Consider the following 24991-nt stretch of genomic DNA (forward strand, 5'->3'; position numbering starts at 1 on the left):
ATGGCGGCTCTCTTCTGTGCTCTGTCAGGCTGGAGCACTCCCAGCGTCGGGGAATCGTTTTTAGTGAACAGCTGCGAGAGCAATGGGCAGAGTGTTCACGCTCTAGCCAAGTGCAGTTTTGTGGCAGGGCAAGCTGGTCAGACTTCAGAATCAGATTTATGCAGGTGAGACTTTCCTGTGGTTTGTTTCTCTCCAAACATCTAGTGTTTTGTTGCCTAACAGAAGCAAAAGCAACTTAAGTTAGATCAGGAAAGAACCTCATACATTAGCCGGCTCTCCTTTAGTGACCTTTGAGACTGTTTTGCTGCTGACATTCAAACTGTTTCAATAGAATAAAAATATTTTGCTGCTTATGTTTGATTCTCAAACCTGAAGATTTCTTGTACTGTCGAGACAAGAAAAGCACGTTATAATAAAACTTTGCTTTAGATCTATACGGGATTCTGTGAAGTGCTGTGTAATTACATATTAATATACATTCTTACAAATGGACTAATGGGATTTTTTCTGTATTGTTGTTGTTTTCAGAATACACCGATGATAATGCCCTGATCCCGAAGAACTCATCGGTAATTGTTAGAAGAATCCCTATTGGAGGAGTTAAAGCTACCAGCAAAACATACGTTATGTAAGTACCCATAAAGCTTCGTGTTCTTTGTGAGGGGATTCAGTGTGTTTAACTTCTAAAATTAATCTTAGTTTACAGAGGCATTCGGATTGTGACTCTGTTAAAGCTACTGTTAACTTCTGTTGTAATGGGGTAGATTTTAATGTATCTGTCCCACAGGAGGCTTAAATTTTTAGGCCTGCTGGGACATGAGGTTCAAACTCCAACAGCAGTGATTTTGTCCTTGATTTTTCTGAGATCCAAACTGTAGATCCTGTTTCCTCTATGTGGGGAGATTCCTTATCATATATGTAGTAAAGACAGATATGCATTGTAGTGCAGAGTTATAGTTTGTTCCCATCTTGGAAGAGTCACATTCTCGGTGTTGGACTATTTCTTGCATTTGAGGGAGGGGGATGGGATATGGCAGATATTCTTACGCCTCAAATCTGGGTTTCTTGCATACTAGTTATAGAGGAAATACCAAGGGTTGCCACTTGGAAAACCATGCAAACAAGAAATTTCAGTCATAAGTGATTTCTGTTAGTTTCCTGAAGACAATGTTTGTTCCAGGCGAGAGGAAAAGAGCAGTGTCCTTAAGTGAATTATTGCCTTTTGTGTGAGTACGATGAAGGAATAGTTAATCCTTTCCAAACCTGAAACTCAGTAAGCAGTTTAGCATGTTACCAGATGTTACTAGTTACCTTTCTAAGTTTGGTTTTACTCTGAGCTGATATCTGTTCTCCAGGTTTTAATTCTGTATTCCTAAGATTTACAAAGGACAGAGAACCGGGTGTGTTAGCTGCAATCCCGACTACAGGGTTGTCGCTGCTCTTTATGTATTTGTACAGTCAGTTCTCTATCACTGCATTAGCATTGTGTGAATGGCCATGTGTTCCAGCCCTTTTAGAGATGCCTCTCCACCACGATTAGAAGATAGTATTAGGCTGTGGTTTTGCCATGTCTTTCTAATGTTGGTCCTCAGTAGACTGATGAGTTACAGCGTGTCTCGAACAAACAGTGCAACAGCATCCTGGTACCCGTGAAGCATTTGCAAGAAAAAAATCCCACCTGAATGGATGTGGCTCTGCATGTAAACTTTGGGCATATTACTGCAGTAGTCGTTGCAGTGCTTTCAGGTACTGCCAAGTAATTCTGAACACCACAGCGTTGTGCTTATAAGCACGGCCTTGGTTTGGGGGTTAATTTTAAATATGTCTGCTTAGTGCTGTCTTGTCAATGCATCCTCTGTTTCTGGTTGGCCAGCAGCCTCTCCTGGTGGTGTAATGCTGCTCAAAAATGAGAGGATAGGTGCTGCTAGCATCAGAGATCAAATCGATACCTGTACGTGGGGATAAGGGAAGAATGGCACTGCAGTTCCACACTGACAGTTACCCAGGCCGATGGGTTTCCTGTTCCTTCAGCTGGAAACCCTGCAGAAACCACTGGTAGAGTGGTGAAGGTTTGGGAATGGTGAACATGTGCTGTAATGGTGGAGAGGCCCCTCAAAAATGTGTTGCTGGCCTCGTAGTGTGTTCTTCAAGGTAAATGGATGAAGAAACCACTCTGTGGCAATCTGAAGTGTTTCCTTGTACTTCCTCGTCTTCAGAGGTGCGTGGCTGCGCTTGCGAGCCCGCTGGTGGCCTCGCAGTGGCAGGAAGCACGAGCCTTTCTGTTTGTACAGAAATTCCACAGCAGCCCTTGAATTGCCTCTGCTCACGGGACACTTGGGATGGTGTATGAATTGTTTGTTCACTATAGCAGCGGTTGCATGTCTGATTCCTGATGAGTAGCATGCAGATACAGATTAAGGAGTATGTGGAATCTCAGCAAGTTTTCAAATGTAATAAATATTTCCTAAAATACTGTAGCATTTTCAAGATTATCTTAAAGCAAATTCTGGCAATTAAGACCTTTTTTTTTGTCACAGGACTCCTAAATCGCACAAAATCCTAGAAACTGCTTTCAGGTGACATTTCTACTACTATTTTTAGTCAATATAGCATATGTAACACGTTTAGTATTTTGGCACTTTCATGGCTAAATATAGTAGATATCTGAACACAGTGCTTGGGCTTCCACAAAGAAACACTGTTGTAAAGACTGTGCTGCTGACATTTTTGTTATTCCTTTGTCAGATGACTGGTTTGGTGTTTTGTTTTTGTTTTTTTTCACTTAAGTAAACTTGCACTTCAAAGTGTTTAGACTGTCACTGTTCCTTCTGAGCAATTAAAGTACTGTATCTGGTACCTCTTTGTAATGCTAGGGATATACAGATTGGCTAAAGCTACCTTCATATTTTGATGGATGATTATTTAAGGACACAAAACTGTAGTACAGAATTCATGTTTTTGATACTTAACAGCAGAGAAAAAAATATCTGAGGACTTCCTCTTGCACTGTTGTGTTCTGTATCTGTAAGTCTTAGAGTAATTGGTGACAAAGTAAAAATGTGGGGTTTGGGTTTATTTTTTTTTAGTTGCACTGAATGTACCAAGAAAGAACAGTTTATATGAATAAATTTCTACATTTACTAGACAATCGAAACATAATGTTTTGATGTTCAGGTTTATAGTCTGGTTTTTGCTTTATGTTGGGTACAAGTGCTTTATTTTAAATTCTGATCACCTTTATTTCTTCTTCTAGAAGTCGAACTGAGCCAGTGAGTGGAACATCAAAAGCAGTATGTAAAAACACAATCTCACACTTTTTTCTACACACTGCACTTAATTCTAAACAATGTAGCCTTTCGTTAATTTTCCAAACATTAACTTAATATATTTTCCAGCCAAACATAGTATATGTTGTAAATATAATGTATTTGAGCATAGTAAAATCTGAGTAATGCCATCATTTGCACAGTTCTAATGTGAATACTGGTATTTGTGCCTAGTAATGCATTGTATTTCATATTGAATACGCTAGAATATTTCCTGTATGACTTTGTGTTGTACAGACAATGTATGATCGTTTTTAGATCATGTAGGTTCGAGGTTTGCACAATCGAACATGGTGCCATGTTCTACATCTGTCTGTCTATAGCTAGTAATATGTATGTTTGTATAGGTTGTTGTGTGCTTTTTGTTTCTTGCAATAAAAATTGTTTGGAGTGTATTTTTTGCCATTTTCACATTGTATCACTTAGCTTTTGTTTTTAAATACTTTTTTTTGCCTAACGGTTTTTGAAAATGTTATCAAAAACCACTGAGAAACCATTATTGTTAAAGTTGGTACTGTTTCTTACTTTTGACTTGGGGGTTCAAACAAATACCAAAACCAACATATCCCATACGTTTTGAGGACAGTTCTGTGCAGCTAAATGATTCCTTTTTGTGTCCTTAAATACTTGGGTATTTGTTCCTAAAACTGTATAATTGAAGTGATATTGTTTGGGCCCCTCTGAGTACATAAATGTCTTTAATAGATTGCCATGAATTTAAATATCATTGCTACACGAAGTGGTATTCTAAAGTTCTGTATTTGATCTTTCCACTTTATCTGATGAAGCAGTTTAGTTTCATAGTTTGTCTGCAAATGAAAATATCTGATACAAATTTTGGCACAAGGTTAGAGCCTGGTGCCTTTGTGGGTAAAATCCCTGTCATTTTTCTGAACTGCCTGCAGTACATTGTGGATCTGGGTGACTTCAGGGTTGGATGCTGCTTTGATTTCTCAAAGGTTAAACCTTTCTTTAGTATACCACCACTTTGAATTTACATTTGGGAAAGGGGCAGCATTTTTCTTCAGGTTTGAAAACACTGTTAATCTGCTGCTAAAATATAAATCAGTGACACACGGGAATACTTGACTGGTAATGGTCTAGATCTTGATTTGCCACTTGGGTCAAATACTGTGTGTAACTACGCATTTCAAAATATTCCTTATAGTATAAAAATTACTATGTGGTGTTTTTTTATTTTTCATCTTTATTTTAAGTATAACTGCTTTTTCTTCACTAGAATGGTGTGAGGCATTACACTAACCCTGGATCATTGGATCTGATCACTTGATGATAAGGTGTTAGGATAACTTAATCTAGAAATTCATGAACTCTGGCTCTCTATTCTGTGAAGAGTAGAGCCTCTAATCTCATGGAATGGTATACAATCGACTTAAAATTGAAAACTTTTTGTGCGTAGGCCTAAAAACACTGTCTAAATCTGCATCCATAATTCTGTCACTGATTGGTTCGAATTCCTTTTTGGAGATGAATGCCTCTCATTGTGAGTTTGAGTTAGTTTAACTGGCCCAGTGACCCTAGTAGTTAATGTAATGCATTTCTGTAAACCACGTTTATAGTATTTGATCTAATTCAGATGGGTTTTTATTTCTTGAAAACAGTTATTTTTCTTTTTGTTTACTAGCATGTGTATAAACACAAATCACATGTTCATAAATAAAGTTAACATTCTTTTAGCCTCGTGTGTTCCCTGGCATGTCTGTATTACATTTCTAAGTAGCATCTTACCATAAGCTAACGTAGATATATCAAAAAAGGAAAAATCCTGGAGTGGGAGGGAAGACTTAGTGTTAGTTAGAAGTAATTCATTTGAAAGGCAAAGCAAAAACGTTCCCTTCTTGTTGGTCTGACGGTACCTGACGGGGGCTGAGGGCAGCCGTAGGGAGCTGGAAGGCTTGCAGCGCTCTCCACAACTCCTCTCTCTCACTGTAAAAGCACCCCAGCCTTCGGGCTTCTGGTGTTGGAGACACAGTTAGCTTTATTCTTAAAGATAACTCAGGTCTTGGTCTAAAGTGTGGCTTGGTTTTTTTTGTTTGTTTGGTTTTTTTAATACACATATTTCTGTATGTATTTCAAAGCAGAGCCTGGATCTTAGTGTAGTAGGAATAAATCAATCCAGTTGCCAGTTGAACAGTAAAGCAGACAAAAAAAAAGTAAACAGCAAAATTAAAATTAAGAATTTTTTTTAAAAGGATGCATAAAAACTTATACTTTGGCTATTTCTTCATTAAGAGTTAGTTCTTCATTAATGTTAATTTTCATTCTACACTTGCAAATTTGTGCTGCTCTCCTGCTCTTACTGCAGCCAAAGCAAGGAAGTGGATCTTTTTTGTTCTAGTGTTACTATTTCAGTAATTGCAAGGATCTCTAGTTGGCATTTGTCCTTAGAGGCTGCAGAAATTCAGAGAGTCGTGTCCATTGTTTAAGCACCGTCGAGCGCAACTGTGATCCTTCCTGCCTGAATATTTAGTTTAGCCAAGCTGTCGGGTTTTAGGGACCGCTGCCATTTAAACGTAGCGCTCCAGCACTGAGATTAGCCTTTTCCTCTTATTTTCTGTCCCCTTTCCCACTTCCTTGATGTCAGGTTCTGTTTAAGTCTTCTGCATGAAATGGGAGTGAATACATTGACTGTTGCTTCTGGTTTTGGGGGCTTGGTTTTTTTTGGTGGTTTGTTTTTTTTCCCAATTCCGCAGTATTCTCTTAGAGTTGTATACAAGTTTCATGGAGATGTTGTTTCTGCTTGACTGATTTGAGAGGCTGGCAGGAAATACTTCAGCAGAAATTTAAAGGGAAAAAAGGCACAAGAATGTAGGATCATTGGAAGATGGCTGTTGAGCAAATGTACTAGATAGTACATTAGTTATCTACTTTCTGCTTTTGATAACTGTTTAGTAGAGAGGAGTACTATCACCTCTATGAGGAAATTAGACTGTTGCCTGCAGGCCATGTAATAACTGCTTCCTAAAAAAAGATACAAGAGCTAATTAATAGTTTATTAATTGTTATATTTCAGTTACTAGTCAATACTGGGCTGCTTAACTCTAGACTCCAGTAGAGAGCTTTCCTAATTTTGTGTTTGCTTCTGAAAAACCACAGAATGCTAGTGGTTGTGCCTGCCGTGAGAGAACACGGGCCTGTTTTTCCACATGTAAAAAAGAGTGGCGTACGGAGCATGAAGCTTCAAAATACTTGATTAAACTTCCTTTTTAACATGATTAGGTACAAGATGTTCTGAAAAAAAAGCAAGTTGAATCTTCTGGTAAGACTTGCAGTAGAAAGAAGGTATCTTTTTCCAGACCCAGGTGTTCCTCTCCAAAGGTACCTGTTCAAGAACTTTTTAGTGATACAGTGATGTTGTATGTGCTTTTGTAAACACAGAGGAGGAATGTTTAACTGGAGTGAGAAATCATCTGCATGTAGATTTTTTTTCCCCAGAGTCTGCTACCTTGAATTCTTCCACTCCATGAGGTAGTAAAGGACAAGAGCTTTTTCCAAGGAAAGGTTTTAATCTCTTCTGATCAATTTAGTAACCTCTTGACCAGAGCTGTTCAGTTTACGTTGTGGAACTTTATTCCATATTTCTGAGCAACTTAAGACATAATGAGCAGTGATTCAGGTGTCTTTCTGATAATGTTTTGCCAGTATAAGTTTAACTACTGCTTGTGGCAATATAAAATTCAGTACACTGGAAAAGGAACTAGATAAGAGTTATCCTTTTTACTTGTGGAAAAACTGCACTTCCGTACTAGTTCTCAATAAACTTTGCAGTCCATGACTAACTGGTGACCTGGGGACTCCGTTCCTGCAAGCTGCTCCAGTATACAGCTGGGAGGGAGGAGTGTGGTTGAAATGGAGAAAAAGATTATGGGATTGTGCTCTGAATCCATCTCTTCATCATCAAAAGTATGCTTTGCACATTCTTGCTTTTGTTCATTTAGTACTCTTTTTTTATTATTAAAAATTAGTTTTGATATCGAGGAAATATTAAATTCTCGCACTTCCGAAGCTAATTTGGGTGGTGTGGCCTGTGGTCTAATAAAATAGAAGAAATCAGTTTTCTCAATTTTTATAGGCTACTCTGTCATAACAAGCGCTTCTATTTAAATAATTTAAGCAGGGTTTTTTTCTAGACAGAGTGATGGGTTAATTTTATGGCTGATGGTTTGGATTGGTGTGTTTATTTGGGTTTTGTGGGGTATGGTGAGTTTGGCATTTTTAAAATTACTGGCAGGCAGGGCAGAGTGTGTGTTCAGGGCTGATCCGCCTGTGCTTTGTTCTGGCAGGTAGCTGCTGTGTTCATAAAAGCATAACCTTGTGCTTTTAGAAATGATGAGACATTAACTGATTAATTTACAAACTACACTGAAAATAAGTTTCCTGTAGTAATGCTTTCTTCTCAAATTTTTTTCTTTTAATCCTTTTTTAGCTAAGAATTGGCAGCTTCCTTACCCTTTCAGTTTCTAAGCAGTTGTGAGCATTTGACAAGGGTCCCTCTCCGAGATGTTCTGGTGCAATGAGTTGAGCTGAAGCGGGTTTGGTGATTTTAGTTTCTTCTCATTAACCACATAGGCACTGTCCTTCGCTGTCGTAGGTTTGGACTTTGTAATTTGTATTTATTCAAAACAGTAGGTTGGAAATGCCTCTTTCATTAACAGAGGATATAGTGCAGACGTTCAGACTACAGTAGAGGTTAACTAAATTGCTATGTTTTGATTGTAGAACTTGAATATGTGTTTAATTTTTTGTGAACAGATTGATGACTCTTCTGCATCTATTTCTCTGGCCCAGCTTACTAAGGTATATATATATATTCTTGTCAAATACTTAAAAAAAAAAAAAGTGTTTGCTTCCTATTTTTAAATTTATACTGTCATCTATAGCTGGATAACTGTTGTAATTTGAACAAAAAATTTAATTTAGTTTTTAGTAATTTAAAGTATTTATTTTAACTTTAAAATGTGTGTATATTTTGATACTATCCTGTAAAGAGTAGTTCCCAGTTTGGGAAGATAGAAGGGGAGTACCTTATCAGCCTCAACATAATGTTGCAGTATTACTCAACTTCAAGACACAAAGAAGAAGCACTTCAGAAGCTGTTTACCGTTTTTCATACGTTTCGTTAATTTTGCGTTGGAAACTTAACACAATTTTTACAGAAGAATTTAATTGGCTGTAAGTTATGGACATTCCAGGGGGGTTTGCAACAGCCAAAATAGAAGCATTTCTGTAACATGGACAATTGCATGGCTATTTTTGAATTTCTAGTCATTACAGTTACAGACCCATTCTTTGAATGCTGCACAATTTCATAAATTGTGGTATATATACAGTGGACAACATGATCTAATTTGTTTGAACGCAGACTGTGTAAATTGTGTAAATGTACCTAATTGTTTATAGGAATATACCAATGTGTGTGTGTGGCATATTAGCAGATGTGACCTTCTGAAAATGTTGTAATGCCATGTTTTGCTATGGAACTGCTTGCATTTTTTGCTCAACACTGTGTAACTTTGTCTGGGAAAGCACTAGTGACTGCACTTTGGGAAAAGGCGTAGTGCAAGCCAGTTAAGTTGCTAGTTTTAAAGTTGCAGGGATTAGAGGAGGCAGGGCTGACGCAGAGTAGCTAGATCTTTCTTCTGAAAATAAAGGCTGGAGTTTATTTCCCACTGGTAACTTCTTCCCTCTCTCGCTGCAGAAATTCAAATTGTGTACATTTGGCCAAAAAAAAAAAAAAAAAATTGAAAGGTAGTCACCAAAAGAAATTGGTCTCCATTAGTGCTGTCCCTAAACATGTCCTTGGTACTGTAAACTCATGTGAAGTTTTACTCTTAAAATGTGAAAAACTGTCCAAGTGGTGTACACATCTAAGCTTTCGAGAAAATCTAAATATTTCAGAAAAAATACAGGAACAAAACATAAAGCAGCTCAAAACTGTTACTTACTCTAACCTCTCTAGGGCAGACTGGCTTAGCATGGAGGCAATGTGTTAACAGTTTTCTGGTTTATTATTACTATGTATTAAATGCCATATTTGAATTTTGGTCTATTCCTACTAATGTTTTGTGGGTTTTTGGATGTGTTTTGTAAACCGTTTGGGTTCAAACAAATTAGTCAAGTATCTGTAAAGTTTTCTGTAAATGTTAATGGAAATGATTTCATAGCTGTTGGTCTGGATTATGTTACTGTTGAGAAAAAACTGTGTATATGAAACAACCATTTAATAAAATGTTGAAACTAGTTGGTTGCTTTTGTGAATGAATGCATATAAAAACAAAAACACGAGTGGTTGATCTGAATGATAGGTGCTTGAAGGTCCAAATCATTTACAGTCACTCCCTTAGACCCTGCTTGTATCTGGACTAGTGTGTAATTAAAATATTTTAACAAATACTACTTAAAAATCAGCTGGCTTCAATAATTTGAAGATCTAGTTCTGCATAAGGTTTATATTACAGTTTGTGTGTTAAAAGGACACCATCAACAGGAAAAAAAAGAAAGTTTTGCTTATCATAGTTAAATCATTTAATATGAAGAAGTTGGGGAGGGGAGGAACATGCAGTTTGGACTGCCTACAGCACATGATGGTCAAATTTCTACTGAAAAGAATCTTTGTCTTGCTGAGGGATTATAACAAGATTCCTTCTAATGCTTCTGTCTCAGAAGCTGAATTTCAGCAAGCAGAATCTTGTGTGTCCTTTTAATGCTGCAAAATGTAAATAATGATACTTGCATACATCTTTCTCAATTAAATGTACGGTGGATGTCTTCTCCTTTAAATAGTCTGGAGCTTAAAAATAAGTTTAAAAATACCGGATAGTGTATTTTTTTTTCTACACATAGCTTCAGTCCACTATGAAGAAAATTGGATTGGTTACACAAGTCTTTATGTAAGGTACAAACAGAGCCTAAGGTTTTGAGTGCCCAAGAATGCTCTTTTCAAGTAGGTTAACAGGCACATAAACATCATGTAATGGCGTAAGGACTCCCCAGAACATCTTCAGGACAAATATATTTTATATAAGCAGCTGGTTTCATGCAACCTCAGCTAGCGTTGTGCTGCTCTTTACAGGATTGGATGAGTGGTGTTGTCTTTGGCTGTGTGGGCTTAAATGTGTTTCTAATGTGTGTGTCAAATAATTACCTGTTAAACAGACTGCCAATCTGGCTGAAGCCAATGCTTCCGAAGAAGATAAAATAAAAGCTATGATGACACAGTCTGGCCATGAATATGATCCAATCAAGTAAGTGTTAATAAGGTCAAATCTGTTCTTTGAAGATTATGAAAAAATTCTAGAGATGTTTAACAGGAGAGACACATCTGTACTTTTTTTTTTTTTCTCCCCCTAAAAACCTTTTAGTTATATGAAGAAACCCTTGGGTCCACCTCCACCATCCTATACTTGCTTTCGTTGTGGAAAACCTGGCCACTATATAAAGAACTGCCCAACAAATGGGGTAAGATTGTGGGGGACATCTGGTATTGTTTAGTGTTTATATTTTTTTTTTTACCTTAACAGTTACCTAACAAATATGTGAATGTTCATATTAAGAATTGTTTCTCTGAGGGTGAAATACAGATGTTATATGGTAGTGTGGCAAAGCCCTTCAAATTCAAGGGAAACCTGGAATTATGAATGTAAAATTACCTTTTTTTCCTAGGTCATAGTCATTAAATATCTCTACAGATGTTTTTCTGTGAACTTTCATGTATATTGTGATATATTTCAATATTACTGGAAATTTTTCTCCGTTTTTAACTCTATGACAGTTCACAGTCTTCAGTATTTCATGTAAAAGAGGATGTTTCTTTCGGCCCCATCTATTGAATGTTTTAATTACACAAGTTTCTGAGTATTCAACGTTAGTCGTGGAATGTACACGCACGAGTTACGAATTCAACCTTCATATACAGATAGTGATTATAAGTTTCCCCAGTGACGGGTTCAGAGCACGAACCGAGCTCTTCCTCTGAATTGCGCTTTGGAGGAGGAGCAGGTTTGTGCCTCTTCTCTGAGGGGATGGTGAGCTGAGGGATATTTCACCCTTAAGGAACATGAAGTTAAGCCGAAGAATGTCAGCTGAGTTCAGAAGGCTGCTCGAGCCTTCGGAGCATCCTGGCTATGTTCGTTAGGGAAGTAGGTCTTTAAGAGAGGATTAGAGGCTTTTGGTGCTTAAAATAATCATTGAAATCTCATTTTAAGTGTGGGTCTTGAGATACGTCTGCATTTCTTTTAACAGGACAAAAATTTTGAGTCTGTTCCCAGAATTAAAAAGAGCACAGGAATTCCAAGGAGTTTCATGATGGAGGTGAAGGATCCCAATACAAAGGGTGCTATGCTGACAAACACTGGAAAATATGCAATTCCAACTATCGATGCGTAAGTATGGAATTAATGGGGCTGACCAAAAAGTGAGTGAGAGAAAACCTGCCTAAATGCATGAGTGGCAATGCAGCCAAGTTGGCCAGCATCTGTAATTACAGGATTAAAAACCTTAAAATCTGTGATGCTGTCTAGTGTTGAAGTAGGGCGGCCCCCCTCTTCGTACCCCTGGAAGTTGGTTAAACTTGCGGTGTGCAAAGAACCTTTATTTCTGCAAAACATTTCAGTAGTGTTTATCCTTGGCATCGTTCTTGTTGAAAGCTTGTTTTGCTTCTGGTTTATGTTTCAAAGGCTGCTTGCAAAATTTAGGAAATGGCTGTTGGACTGAGAATTTCCTCCCCCTCTGACTTCTATCAAATCCCATGTGTGAAAACAGGCTGATATTTTCCTGTTGCTATAAACTAAGAAAATACTGTGTGTGCTGAGAACAGCGGCTGATTTAAAATGCACTTGGTAGCGCTTCTGGTTTTCTGTCCTGGATTTCCTTTTGTAGAGGCTGCAACATAGACTTCTTTCATTTTTAAAATGTAATTACTCAGAGACTGGCTTTATCCTGAGCCTGCAATTTACATTTACCCTCTGGCAAAGGAAGATGGGATTCATTTCATCTGATTTCTAGCTGTCAAAAAAATATTTTTCGAGCCTGAGCTAATTTCTTAGTTGATCCAATGAATGGGAGAGTTCTGCAGAAGGAAAATTGTTCTCTCCTCCCTCTTCTAGTGTTGTGGCTATAGAAAAGTAGTTTAAACTAAATGACTGTGTTTTAGAAGGCAGTGAGGAAAATTCCATCTATTATCTTTCTTTGATAAAATCCAAAGCAGGGAAAGATTTCCCTTTAGCCATCTTTAACTTTTTCTTTCTCCACCCTGTTTTCCAGGGAAGCTTATGCTATAGGAAAGAAGGAAAAGCCTCCCTTTTTGCCAGAGGAGCCGTCCTCCTCTTCAGAAGAAGATGATCCTATTCCAGATGAGTTGTTATGTCTCATTTGTAAAGATATAATGACCGATGCAGTTGTTATTCCCTGCTGTGGAAACAGCTATTGCGACGAATGTAAGTGTCCCTATGTTTGTTAATTCAAACCATCAAATCTGGTCTTCTGAAAGCTGAAATAGGAGATAATGGAATTATTCCACCAGCTCTATTTAATACTTAAGTACACCCCAAATAGGAAAGGACTCTTCTCGTAGAAAGGGAAAAAAAAAAAGGCAGAAAGCTTTTTTCCCCTTGTTATGTCTCAAGTTAAATCCTCTTTATGTGCAGAAGATTATGAGAAAAGTGCATAATTGTGCAGGTGATTACAGTAACAGTTATCATGCATTTAGTTGTCCACAGCCCTTTCTTTCTTACAAAATTACATGTCCAGCTCTGGTGACTTCCTGTGGTCTGTCTGCAGCAGATGGCTAGTTGGGCATCTAATCCACATAGTTCTTCACAGGAGAGCTGGTTCAGACCTTCAGAACTCAAACCTGCGAATGGTTTTTTGAAATGTGTTTTATTCACTAACCTTGAGTTTGGCGACTTCTCACTGTACTAAATCGCGGAAAAAAGTCTAGTTGAAACATCAAGACACAGCCCGTTCTACATCTTTAAATGTTACAGTAGTGAAATATCAAAACTCTGTAGTTATTTGCTGCATACTAGAAATTTTTTACACTGTTGAACCTTTACAGCTTCACACTCTCAATTCAAGACCATACTCGCCCGATAATCATCTACATGTTTTTATAATTGATGAGAACCAAAAAAAATTCATTAGTTTGGCTAAAAACTGTTGATGTGTCTAATTATTCACAGGTATTAGAACGGCATTACTGGAGTCAGAGGAACATACATGCCCAACATGTCATCAGACAGATGTTTCTCCTGATGCTTTAATTGCCAACAAGTTCCTACGCCAGGTAACATGCTTACTTCTACGTAAACTGTTTCTAAATATTTTAAAAGCTGGAAAGGAATACTAATTTACATCTCCTTAAGCGAGGGTGAATTGTAGAAGGCCAAGTATACTTTTCAAACACATTATCTATTGTCACAGAAGCTTTATGACGCTGTAGGGACAATCTGGCAAATTCAGGTCATGCTTTTGTTTAACATGATGGCCCCACTTTCGGATTCGGTGGTAGCGCTGAAGTACTTTAAGTGCAGGTGCTCTGAGTTACCTGTCATTGCTATCGGTGTGATGTGCTCAATATGATGGTGGTTTATTTTGGGATTAATAGCATTTACAGGATAGACAAGCAGTGCTGCTCTGTGGAGGCTTTTGTTCGTGTATCTACTGAAGTTTCGTAGTACATTTTTTGTAAATATTTTTCTCCCTCTAGGCTGTGAACAACTTCAAAAATGAAACTGGCTACACAAAAAGGCTCCGTAAGCAGATTCAGCAGCAACAGCAGCAGCAGCCGCCGCCGCCGCCGCCACCTCCGCCGCCCCTGATGAGACAAACAATAACTCGGAACCTGCAGCCTCTGCTCCGGCCGGCCATCGCCCGGCAGCAGGATCCACTGATGATCCCGCTGGCTTCTCTGGCTTCTCGTTCTGCTGCTGCCTTGTCATCGCTGGCCCCTGGGCAGTCACCTGTGGCAGCTGGGCTGCCCGTAAACCCGTCTTCTGTCGTTGTCTCTGATCTCCCTCCAGCAGTGTCCCTGTCTCTCCGTGGTGAAAAGCCAGATGGGCCTTTTCGGTAAGTGAATCTGCAGATCAGCGTGAGCGTAACGGACACCAAAATGCTTAAGGAAGATTATTCTTCTTGAGCTTCTCAGCTAGCAGTTTATGTATCATTAGTGACATTTCCAGATAATTTTGCAAGTTCTGGGTTTTATTTTTACTTTGAGGGCACTTTGGTAAGTTGGAAGTGTGCCTCATGCAAGAATTTTCTCAGAAATATTTCTTGTTTGGTTCCCTTATCAGCATTCAGTACAGGTTTCCCCTGAAAGAAGAACCTTTTTTTTCCCAGGAGCCTTTCTACCTTAAGTGACGAGCAACTCCTAAATTAACCATTTAGTTATGTCAGACCTTCTTGAGTGCATTAATTTCTCTCTAGCGCTGCGGAAATAATATTTTCATGAAAAATGTAAAAGCACAATTATAGGTAAAATGGACCAGGTGTTTTCACATCACTTTTTTCTGTGCTGTTTCTGTCACCAGTATTATGGTAAGTCAGAGTCACAATACAGGGTGCAGTCAGTGATGCATAATAAACATTGAAACACTGCGGATGTGAAGTATTTACAAACATGAAAGTCTCAGTTTGCAACACAGTGAAGTCACATGAAAATACATTTAAAATCTGTGCTGTTGTTCAGTACAGATTTTAGTAAGCAGTATTGTTCACACCCTTTTAACTTTACGCCTTGAATGCAAAGAGCCACTGCCCAGAGGCTGCCAGGCACAGCTGTACCGTGGGTACGAATTCAGAAGAATCTCTAAGGCAGCCTCTGAACTAGCACAGAAACATCTCTGATCAAAATAGATTTTCAGTTCTTGCATCTTCCAGAACTGAGATGCAGTGTGTAGGTTAATACGTGCCCCAATCCTTTCACGTGCAGCTAGATTAATACTTTTCCAGTGGGCCTCCTCTTTAAATGCCCCTAGTCCAGACTGACTTCTCCTAGTGCTTCATTTAGAATCAGCCAACTTCACCTTTGTCAATCTGGTGAAGATTTATTTTTATTATTTTTTCCATTTATAGCTTGGACTTTATATTTCAAGTAACATTTCAAATCAGTGTTTGAATAATAAAAAATTGTTTTTTTCTTGTAGTGATGCCGATGCTGTTATACCTCCTGCTGCTCTGGTGACTGCCGCTGAACTTTCTAAATCTTCCTCTCTGTCAATCAGCAGTTTGTTGGAAGAGAAGGTAAATTTTATTTCAACATAGGCAGTGATTCTTGTATTTTAGTAAAGCTTGTTTTCTAACTGCTTGCATCTGTTCACAAGGGCTATCAGGTTCCTGTACTAAGACAACCAGCATTGCCAAGTCTTCTGGGCCCTCAAGGACAATCAATACCTACAACGGGTAAGTAACTGTAACTTTAGAATAGAATTTCTTCTAAAAAATGATCTTCAGGTAAACTGAATTTTTTTTTGTCTTCTACCCACTCCAAAAGGTCATCCAATGAGAGCCAGTACCATTCGCTCAGCAGGTGGCAGACCAGGCTGGGAACTGTAAGTATCCTACAGAAATTCAGTGTGTTACTACTTGTAACCTGTTCAGTCAGGCTGTAACACATAACTTAGACAACAGCCTATTTATAGTGAAAAAAGTATGCATGGATAGTTGTGGAGAATAAAAGTGGTAATTAATTTTTAAAATGGCTTAATTTGAATTAGCATTAACAAAAGGGATCTGTGCTTGCAGTAGAATTATTTAAAATAAGACTCCAGTACATAATTGAAAAGAGGGCTCTGAAAAATGAATGCTTTTTGAGGAAACTATAATTACATATAAAAATTAAATATAATTAAAAGATCAGGTGGAAAGACACCCTTTTGATTACTGGCTGAATAGGGCTAAAGAAATTGATTTCCCAATAGAAATCAGTCTCCAGCATTCTTTAACAACTTGGTTGGTACTGATTGAGCAAATTATTGGAAAAGTCAACGCTGTTACTTTATGACAATTTTTAATTTCCTCAAAGAGCCAAGCTACTTTCTCTCAGTGGGGGAGAGAGGAGTCTGTTTTATTTATTATTGCAGTGTCAAGTTAGTCCTTCATTTTGGTGTTTATAGTTACAGATAGATTGTAAGGGTGCATTGTGTTTATAAAATCTTAAATCAAAAACCGGGATCCATCCCACAGATGATATAAAATCTCAAATTCAGTAAGGAGGAAAATTAACAGTCTGGGGACAAGCACAGACCGAATACCCCGTCATGAGGCAGTGACATAGGAAGTGTTTGTGGGAGAAGTTAAAAGACGTTTGAGAGGAGATGAGTTAATCTCTGAGGGGTACTTTGAGGATCAGATGTGTGAAGCATGAAGCGTGTCAGGGGGCGGCAGGGGAGCGGTGGGCGCTCGGCACGTGGAGGTGGGAGCCTCTTGGGCGTGGGCAGCCTCTGTATAGGGAGAGAAGGCAGAGGGGGCTGCAGGGGGTGAGGGTCAGGAAGTAAATGTAGTCTTGAGAGAAAACAAAAACGCTCAAGTTGAGAACAAGGGGTGCTCGGCACCAAGCTCCTGCTTCGTTCGCTTTCCTCTTTAAAGTCGGGGCAGAGCGTAACACACAGTGACACGTGTTTCTGGGTTTCTCCAGTACAAACCGAGGACGCCCGCACAGTGACCGCGCCCAGAGGACTCAGGCCCCAACACTACCAGCATCGACCCCGGTCTTTGTGCCTGTGCCTCCACCTCCCCTGTATCCTCCTCCACCCCACGCGCTTCCACTTCCGCCGGGGGTACCACCACCTCAGTTTCCTCCTCAGTTCCCACCTGGTCAGCCTCCATCTGCTGGGTACACTGTCCCCCCTCCCGGATACCCCCCAGCTCCTGCAAACATGTCATCAGCTTGGGTACCGGCAGCAGTACCAGCGGCTCACTCAAACACCATCCCAACGACACAAGCACCTCCCTTATCTAGGGAGGAGTTTTACAGAGAGCAGCGGAGACTTAAAGAGGAGTAAGTATTTGGCTCAATGAAGTTGCCTTGTTTTTCATTTTTGTATTTCGGTAACGTATCAGACTGCAGTTACACTAAAGTGCATCTGACATAAGCAAAAATGACGTAGTGGTTTGGTTTTTTTTTTAATATCGTTTTTCACTGCAGATGGTAAACATGCAAAACTAAACCAAGACAATTGTAATTCTAAAACTTTCCCTAAAACTTGTAGGAATTCTAAACTGTTTTTGCTTAAATAGGATGTTCACCTTTTGCATTTGCATGCAGTATACATTTTCTCATATTGGCCATGTTTTGTTTCTTGATGTCTTTTTGTAATAAAGGTCAAACTATAATTGTAATAAAGGTCAAACTTATTTTAACAGGGAAAAGAAAAAGTCCAAACTTGATGAGTTTACAAATGATTTTGCTAAGGAATTGATGGAATATAAAAAGATTCAAAAGGAGCGTAGGCGTTCGTTTTCCAGGTAACTGCTTTACATGTCCGTAATGGAGAAGCAGATTGTCTAGAAGAATCAGGAGGAGTTCCACTCCACCTCTCTATTGTTAGAGGGATTGACTGATTCAAGGGATTAGTGTGAGAGGAGTTCCATATGTAGGTTACTAGCTCAAATATGTCAGAGATTACAGTTGACTGATAGTGATAATTTGGCAGCAGTTGCTAAGGAGCAGGTGTCTCTTACTAAAGCTTCTCTGCAGTGACATCCTTCACCTCCTGACAGCCTGAGGAGGATAGAACCTGAATAGGTGTAGTTGCTGGATTTGCTGTGTCTCCCTATTCTGAGTGTAACCATTACCTCAGAGCACTTCGGAGGGATGTGGGAGAGAAATTGTCTTCATTTCCTCTTGTTTATCTCATGTGGATACATGGAGAGATTTTTTAACCTGGACTGCAGACTGGTGGCTTTTTGCTAGTATTTTGTTGACATTGTTAAATTTTTCTTAGGAATTAAAAGATCAGACTTGTTTTTAAGGAAATCTTAAATTGGTGGAGGACTTTGAGAAGGAGGCATGATGCTAATGAATGTATGCAGAATAATGTGAAACGGTTCTTTAAAAAAAAATAATAAAAGAAAAACTTGTGAAGAAAAAATTCAGGGCAGCTGATGTTCTCTGTCTCCACAAACCACTTGGGCAGGAGTCTGAATAGCTCGCTATTAGTGACGCTCTCAGTGTATTTCCTAGAGTAATGGCATTGAGTCATATTGCAAGAGGCTGACTTAAGAAGCTTTTAGATACGATTTTCCTTGAAATGTGGTCACTAGCCTTGGTTAGAGCTAGAGGTATGTGCAAAACTTAGCTAGGGCATCTGGCTAGAAGTGTCGATTAAAGAGTCCTGTACGTAAGGTTGCAGTACAAGTATTTTGCATTCTGTACAAATTGCCAAATACGTAGTGAAGTTAAATAGACTAAGCTGGCTTTCTGAAAGTGAGCTTTACTGTCTTCAGGCTAAATCGTGTTTCGTTGTTGTTTGATACTGCGCTGTAGCCATTAAGACTTGCTCTTTTTGCATCGTACTGCAACAAAAATGATTTGCACTGCATGTAGTTGCTGAGTAGTGAAAAATGTGCGTGTTCACGTACCAGTAGAGGCCAGTGTACACCACCTTAAATCAATCAGTAGCTGTGGTAGCTCATGTGGTGGAAGTGAGTGGAAATAGACTTACCCTTCCTGTATGTTTTACACTAACAAAGCAGCAGCTGTTCTGTCTTGTAAGCAGAAACTTTTACATGTTATCAAGTTCTTCAATTTGCAGTAGCATTATGTCAGCAGCTGAAAGAAGCTTTGACATAAGCATATGGAGAGGAAAAAAAACCCAAACCAAATTTGGGAGGAAAAAAATTGGGGAGAGTGACTGTTTTGAATTAACTTCATTTATTTTTTTTGTGTTGTTTTTTTTTTTCTTTTCTTTTAAGGTCCAAGTCTCCCTATAGTGCTTCATCTTACTCTAGAAGTTCGTATACCTACTCCAAGTCAAGATCAGGTTCTTCCCGCTCTCGCTCCTATTCTCGATCGTTTAGTCGTTCCCATTCTCGTTCCTACTCACGGTCGCCGCCATATCCCAGAAGAGGCAAAGGGAAGAGTCGTAACTATCGTTCTAGGTCGAGGTCACATGGTTATCACCGATCGAGGTCAAGGTCACCCCCATACAGAAGATACCATTCACGGTCAAGGTCTCCAGTATTCAGAGGCCAGTCTCCCACTAAACGGACTATACCTCAAGGGGAAGGAGAAAGGGAGTATTTTAACAGATACAGAGAAGTTCCACCCTATGATATGAAAGCTTACTACGGCAGATCTGTTGACTTTAGAGATCCCTTTGAGAAGGAAAGATACAGAGAATGGGAGAGAAACTATAGGGAATGGTATGAGAAGTTTTACAAGGGCTATGCTGTTGGCACTCAGCCTCGACCTCCAGTAAGCAGAGAGAACTTTTCTCCAGATAGGTTTGGTCCACCTGGGACCAGACGAGAGAATTCACCATACGCTCGGGGACGTAGGGAGGATTATCCCGGTGGGCAGAGCCACAGAAACCGTAATATAGCTGGAAGTTACCCTGAAAAGCCTTCTGGAAGAGAGAGCCATGGCATCAAAGATCCGACAAAATCAAAAGAGAAGGAGGTGGAAAATCCCCTGGGAGATGGCAAAGGAAATAAACACAAAAAGCACCGGAAGAGAAGGAAAGGGGATGAGAACGAAGGATTTCCCAACACTGAGTTGCTAGAAGGTGTGAGAAAACCAAGAGAGACGGTTACAGCGGAAGATGTTAAAACAGACTCTCTGTTCATGGTCCCCAGCAGAGATGATGCCACCCCTGTGAGAGATGAGCCTATGGAGGCAGATTCCATTGCTTTCAAACCTGTGTCTGAAAAGGAGAAAAAGGAGAAGGATAAGCCAAAAGCAAAAGTTGACAAGACCAAGCGGAAAGTAGAAGTGGCTGTTCCTGCTAAGAAAGACAATACCATAAAACCAGCTAAAGCTTCCCAAGAAAAGGGGGACACCGACCGTGAAAAATCTCCTCGAACGGAACCTCCTGTGAAAAAAGTGAAAGAGGAGTTGCCAAAGACAGACAGTGTTAAAACGTCTTCCTCTCAAAAGGATGAGAAGGCTCTTGGTACCCCACGGAAGGTTCACCCAAAAGTGACGAAAGATCACCCAGAAACCAGACCAGCCAAGGAGGAGAAGGCCAAGAAAGACCATCCAAAAGAAACCAAGTCAGAGAAGGCCTCCAACAAAGAGGACAAGTCAAAAAAACCTGCTGAAAAAAGCAAACCTTCTGATGCAAAACCGGAAAAGAGAAAAAGAAAAGCAGATGAAAAGGTTGATAAAGAACACGAAGCCACTTCAGTAAAAGCCTCTAAACCAGAAACTGCTGAATCAAAAACATCGCCGAAGGGAAAGGCTGAGCCTGATGGTGAGAAAGGAGAGCGAACTCCGGAAAAGGATAAATCTGCTTTTCTTAACAACCCCGCAAAAAAAATTAAACTTAACCGAGAAACTGGCAAGAAGATTGTGAGTGGAGAAAATGTGCCACCTGCAAAAGAACCTGTTGAGAAACCTGAGCCGAGCAGCAGCAAAGTTAAACAAGAAAAAACGAAGGGAAAAGTGAGAAGAAAAGTAACAGCAGCTGATGGATCTAGTTCAACTCTTGTAGATTACACCAGGTACCTCAGAGTTTTTTTTTTCCTGTTCTTTCTTCACACCCCCCCCAGTGAAAAAGTCTTTCTGGTGACTAATGAACAGTGAAATCTGTGCTAAATGAGTGAATAATCTGTGGTCTTTTCTGTTAAACTGTACTTGGGTCAAAATCAAATTTTGTTAAAGAAAACAGGCAGTCTGTACTGCACAGAAAGCTGTTAAGGTTACTTCATTGGTGACGTCTTGTTTGACCCTTACTTCTGGGGCCTTTTTCCCCAATTCTTACTCATTACATGTTGACTCTGAGGTGTACCCTCTGCCTTCCTTCAAATCCAGCTCCCTGCCAAAGGCAAGAGCACCAGTCCTGTCTGCACGAGGTAATTTTGTCAGTGTGACATGAAATGATCCCTTGCAGAAAGAGCAGCTTGTGCTGACTCTAGCTCTGAGCGCAGTGCCGTGTTGACACAGCGACGCTGCTTCCAGCTCGGTGCCAGCTTCTTTTGGCACTTACTTTGGAGGTCTGTCTTCTGCGTTGTGTGACATGTGAGGGGAAAAAAAAGGGGTCTAGTGTGGAGCTGTTATTTACGTTTCAGTGTGTAAAGAAGCAGGACTAAGCAAACTCGATGCTACTGGAGACTTAAGATAGTGTCCTGATATTCTGAAGTTACTTAAAACGTAGATGTTTCTAGAGGAAAAACCCTGGTTCATGAGGGTAAAACTTTGCTTGTATATACCTCTTTGCTTGCTTACATGTTGAATCAGGGCTGTATATCTGATTTATCTACCATTGTTAGAAATAGGACATGAAGGAATTACCAGATCAGACAGTCCCCAATCTGATAATCTTGTGTCTTTGTTCATTAAATGTATAGTAGCAAGATACTAAATTAATTGATTGCTCATAATCTTAGCTAGTGGACTCATTCTTTCTCATGTCTGTTCCCTTAATTGAACATCTTTTGAAAAACACTGCAGATTTAGAATTGAAACAAAAGCCGTTTTATGAAATGTCACAGAAGATGGCGGTGCGCGTATGTCACCCATTACTAATGTCTGCTTCTCTCCTCTTAGCACTAGTTCTACTGGAGGAAGCCCCGTTAGAAAGACTGAAGAAAAGCCAGATACAAAACGAACTGTCATTAAGACCATGGAGGAATATAATAATGATATAACAGCCCCTGCTGAAGATGTCATTATTATGATCCAGGTCCCTCAGTCAAAGTGGGATAAAGATGACTTTGAGTCTGAAGAGGAAGACATTAAATCTACCCAGGTGCCTGCAAATATAGGAAAACCTGCTAGTGTTATAAAAAATGTGAGTGCTAAGCCACCAAACCCTGTAAAACACAATGAAAAAGAGACAGAGCCTTTGGAGAAAACCCAGAAAACTACAAAAGAGGCAAGTTATGAAAGCTCCCAGCATGATGCAAAAAGTTCAAAAAGTTCCGTGTCGAATGAGAAAGGGAAAACCAAAGACCGGGATCATTCTTTGTCAGACAAGGACTCTTCTGAGAAGAGAAAGAGCAGTGTTCAGCCAGAAAAAGACCACTCGGAACGTGCAACTGAGCAAGGAAATGGAAAAAATATTTCTCAATCTTCCAAAGACAGCAGATCTTCAGAGAAACATGATACTGGCCGTGGATCCACTGCTAAAGACTTTACTCCAAACCGAGACAAAAAGTCTGACCACGATGGCAACAGAGATCATTCTAGTTCCAAGCGTAGAGACGAAAAGAGCGAATTAGCAAGGAGAAAAGACTCCCCCTCTCGAAACAGAGAGTCTGCATCAGCACAGAAAAGTAAGCCGAGGGACGAACGGGCGGAGCCGTCCAAAAAGGGCGCGGGAGATGCCAAAAGGAGCAGCTACAGCCCTCCACGTGAGCGGAAGCAGTCGGATCACAAAGCTGCTCACGATTCCAAGCGCACGTTGGAGGAACACAAGCCTCCAGATAAAAATTCAGGAAAAGAGAAAGAGAAGGAGAAAGAGAAAGAGAAGCACGTTCCAGAAGTAAAGAGCAATAAAGAGAAAGAGCCAAGCAGTAATAAACCACCTTTGAAACAAGAGTCGCCAGATGTGAAAAATGAGAAGGAGAACGTGACTGGACAAAACGATAAGTGTGTCGTCAAGCCCAAGCCTCAGGTAAGCAGCTCCTCGCGGCTCTCCTCCGACCTGACTCGAGAGACTGATGAGGCTGCGTTTGTACCAGACTACAACGAGAGCGACAGTGAGAGTAATGTCTCTGCAAAAGAGGAGGAAGCTGCGGCAAAGAATCCTAAAGAGCCAAAAGAAAAGGCTGTTGATAAGGTGAAGGAGGATGCGGCAGCACCTGCCACAGCCGAGCAGCCCGAGGCAAGCCGGAGTCAGAGTCAGAGCAGTCCCAGCGTCAGCCGCAGCCGCAGCCAGAGCCCCTCTGAGAGCCAGACTCGAAGCCACAGCAGCAGTGCCAGCTCAGGAGAGAGTCAAGACAGCAAGAAAAAGAAAAAGAAGAAAGAGAAGAAGAAGCACAAGAAGCATAAGAAACACAAGAAGCATAAGAAACACATTGGAAACGAAACAGAATTGGAAAAGAGCCAAAAACACAAACACAAGAAGAAAAAATCGAAGAAGAGCAAGGATAAAGAGAAAGATGACCAAAAAGTGAAATCTGTCACTACATAGAACGACAGATAATAAAAAATGACTTAATTCCTAAGTCATCTGTATTAAATTTTGTTAAAATGTAAACGAATTCAAGCGTTGTAAATAATGACATGAAAGACCCTGTGCTGCACTTAAAATATTGCTGCTTGATTATTTGATTTTTACATCAGAGCTTTATAAAAGTGAACATTTTGTACAGAATTGTGAGTTGTGACCATGTAACATGAAAGGTTTTGCTGGGGCATCTTATTTTTAACCACCGTTAATTAGTTTGGGTGGAGTTTACTGTACTGTGAAAATTTTCACATTTGAATTTTATTTTTTTTTTTTAATTGCCTGGCAGAAGAAGCTGGTATCAGTTATAAAATATCAGCAGAATGATTTGCAGAATACATTACAAGCCCTGTTATGTCACTTTTTGATTACAATAAAAAGTTTTCAGTAAACTATCCCATGTGATGAGATTTCCACTGATAGCTGAACGTCAGCAGAGAAAAGCCCAGTGACAGGAAAAAGCTGCCCGTAAACGCTTGCCGGTGGCTGATACACGAAATGTGACGTCAGTGGGTTGGATTTGGAAAAGACCGGTAGGACTTGAGATCCTTTGAACTTGGTGCAGTGTGGGGAGGTACAAAAGGGAGGTGCCCTTTTGTCTTGTGCCGAGTAGGCTTGTTTGTCGTAAAAGGTAGTAGATGGCCCCAAAAATACAGCCACTGTTAACACCTGGGGCTGGCTGCTTTAAAAGGAGGTTACGTTGTAGGCTGTCGCCTCGCAGTGTTCTTACGGTGTGCTTAGAAAGGTGCTGTCACTTCACACGTAAAGATGCCCTGTAATCTGTATTTTCTCTCAACAGTGCCGATCACCAAGATCTCTGTGTTTTTTTTAAATAGAAGCTGATACAGAAGTAACCCTTCCGTGAAACATGGGGTTCAGCAGATGAGTCTGGCAGAAGAAGAAAGCCCACTAGAAAGGCGGCCTTCTGCTTGGAACAGTGACAGGAAAGCTAAGAAAATGTAAATTTAATTAGCTCGATAATTTTTAAGACATGTAATTTAAAAAAAAAAAAAAACAAACAACAAAAAGCGGCAGTGGTGGATGTTGCTGGACTGTGGGAAAGGGCGGTGAGAAATACTCCTTGTTGTGTGTGAAGGGCCTGACAAGGGACTGCAGCGGTGCCTGGCCCAGGGCTTTGCCCCCGGAGTTCTGTTTGCGAGTGCCATCAATTAAAGCAGCATTTCAGGGCTTCCTGCTTGCAGAGACTATTTTGTTCCACAAGTGTCACGGTTTATAGGTGCTGTTACGGGGGTATTGAGCAGTACGGAAATAGCGAAATAATAATTCGTCTTGCTTTGCAGCAGGGGTGACGAT

The 24991-nt window shown here is 39.9% G+C and overlaps 1 protein-coding gene across 1 annotated transcript; it reads left to right on the top strand.

The window, feature by feature from the left end:
• Positions 1-24072, top strand: RBBP6 (RB binding protein 6, ubiquitin ligase). The gene is made up of 18 exons (XM_026859363.1): positions 1-136; positions 529-628; positions 2538-2576; positions 3254-3290; positions 8100-8144; positions 10503-10591; positions 10709-10805; positions 11589-11728; positions 12609-12781; positions 13526-13629; positions 14053-14411; positions 15491-15587; positions 15668-15746; positions 15838-15895; positions 16981-17343; positions 17709-17810; positions 19260-21008; positions 22054-24072. Exons 1-18 carry the CDS (start codon positions 1-3, stop codon positions 23639-23641), a joined length of 5355 nt encoding a protein of 1784 aa, XP_026715164.1. The 3' UTR covers positions 23642-24072.
• The last annotated feature ends 919 nt before the right edge of the window (positions 24073-24991 follow it).

This window comes from Athene cunicularia (genome assembly GCF_003259725.1).
Source record: "Athene cunicularia isolate RWA chromosome 14 unlocalized genomic scaffold, athCun1 chr14_part2, whole genome shotgun sequence".
Lineage (NCBI taxonomy): Eukaryota > Metazoa > Chordata > Aves > Strigiformes > Strigidae > Athene > Athene cunicularia.

Bases quoted from the DNA above. Each gene is read 5' to 3' on its own strand.
- RBBP6 (XM_026859363.1), top strand. From the start codon at position 1: ATGGCGGCTCTCTTCTGTGCTCTGTCAGGCTGGAGCACTCCCAGCGTC. The intron at 10,806-11,588 runs GTAAGATTGTGG...TTCTTTTAACAG, and splicing joins AGAACTGCCCAACAAATGGG to GACAAAAATTTTGAGTCTGT. The intron at 14,412-15,490 runs GTAAGTGAATCT...TTTTTCTTGTAG, and splicing joins AAGCCAGATGGGCCTTTTCG to TGATGCCGATGCTGTTATAC.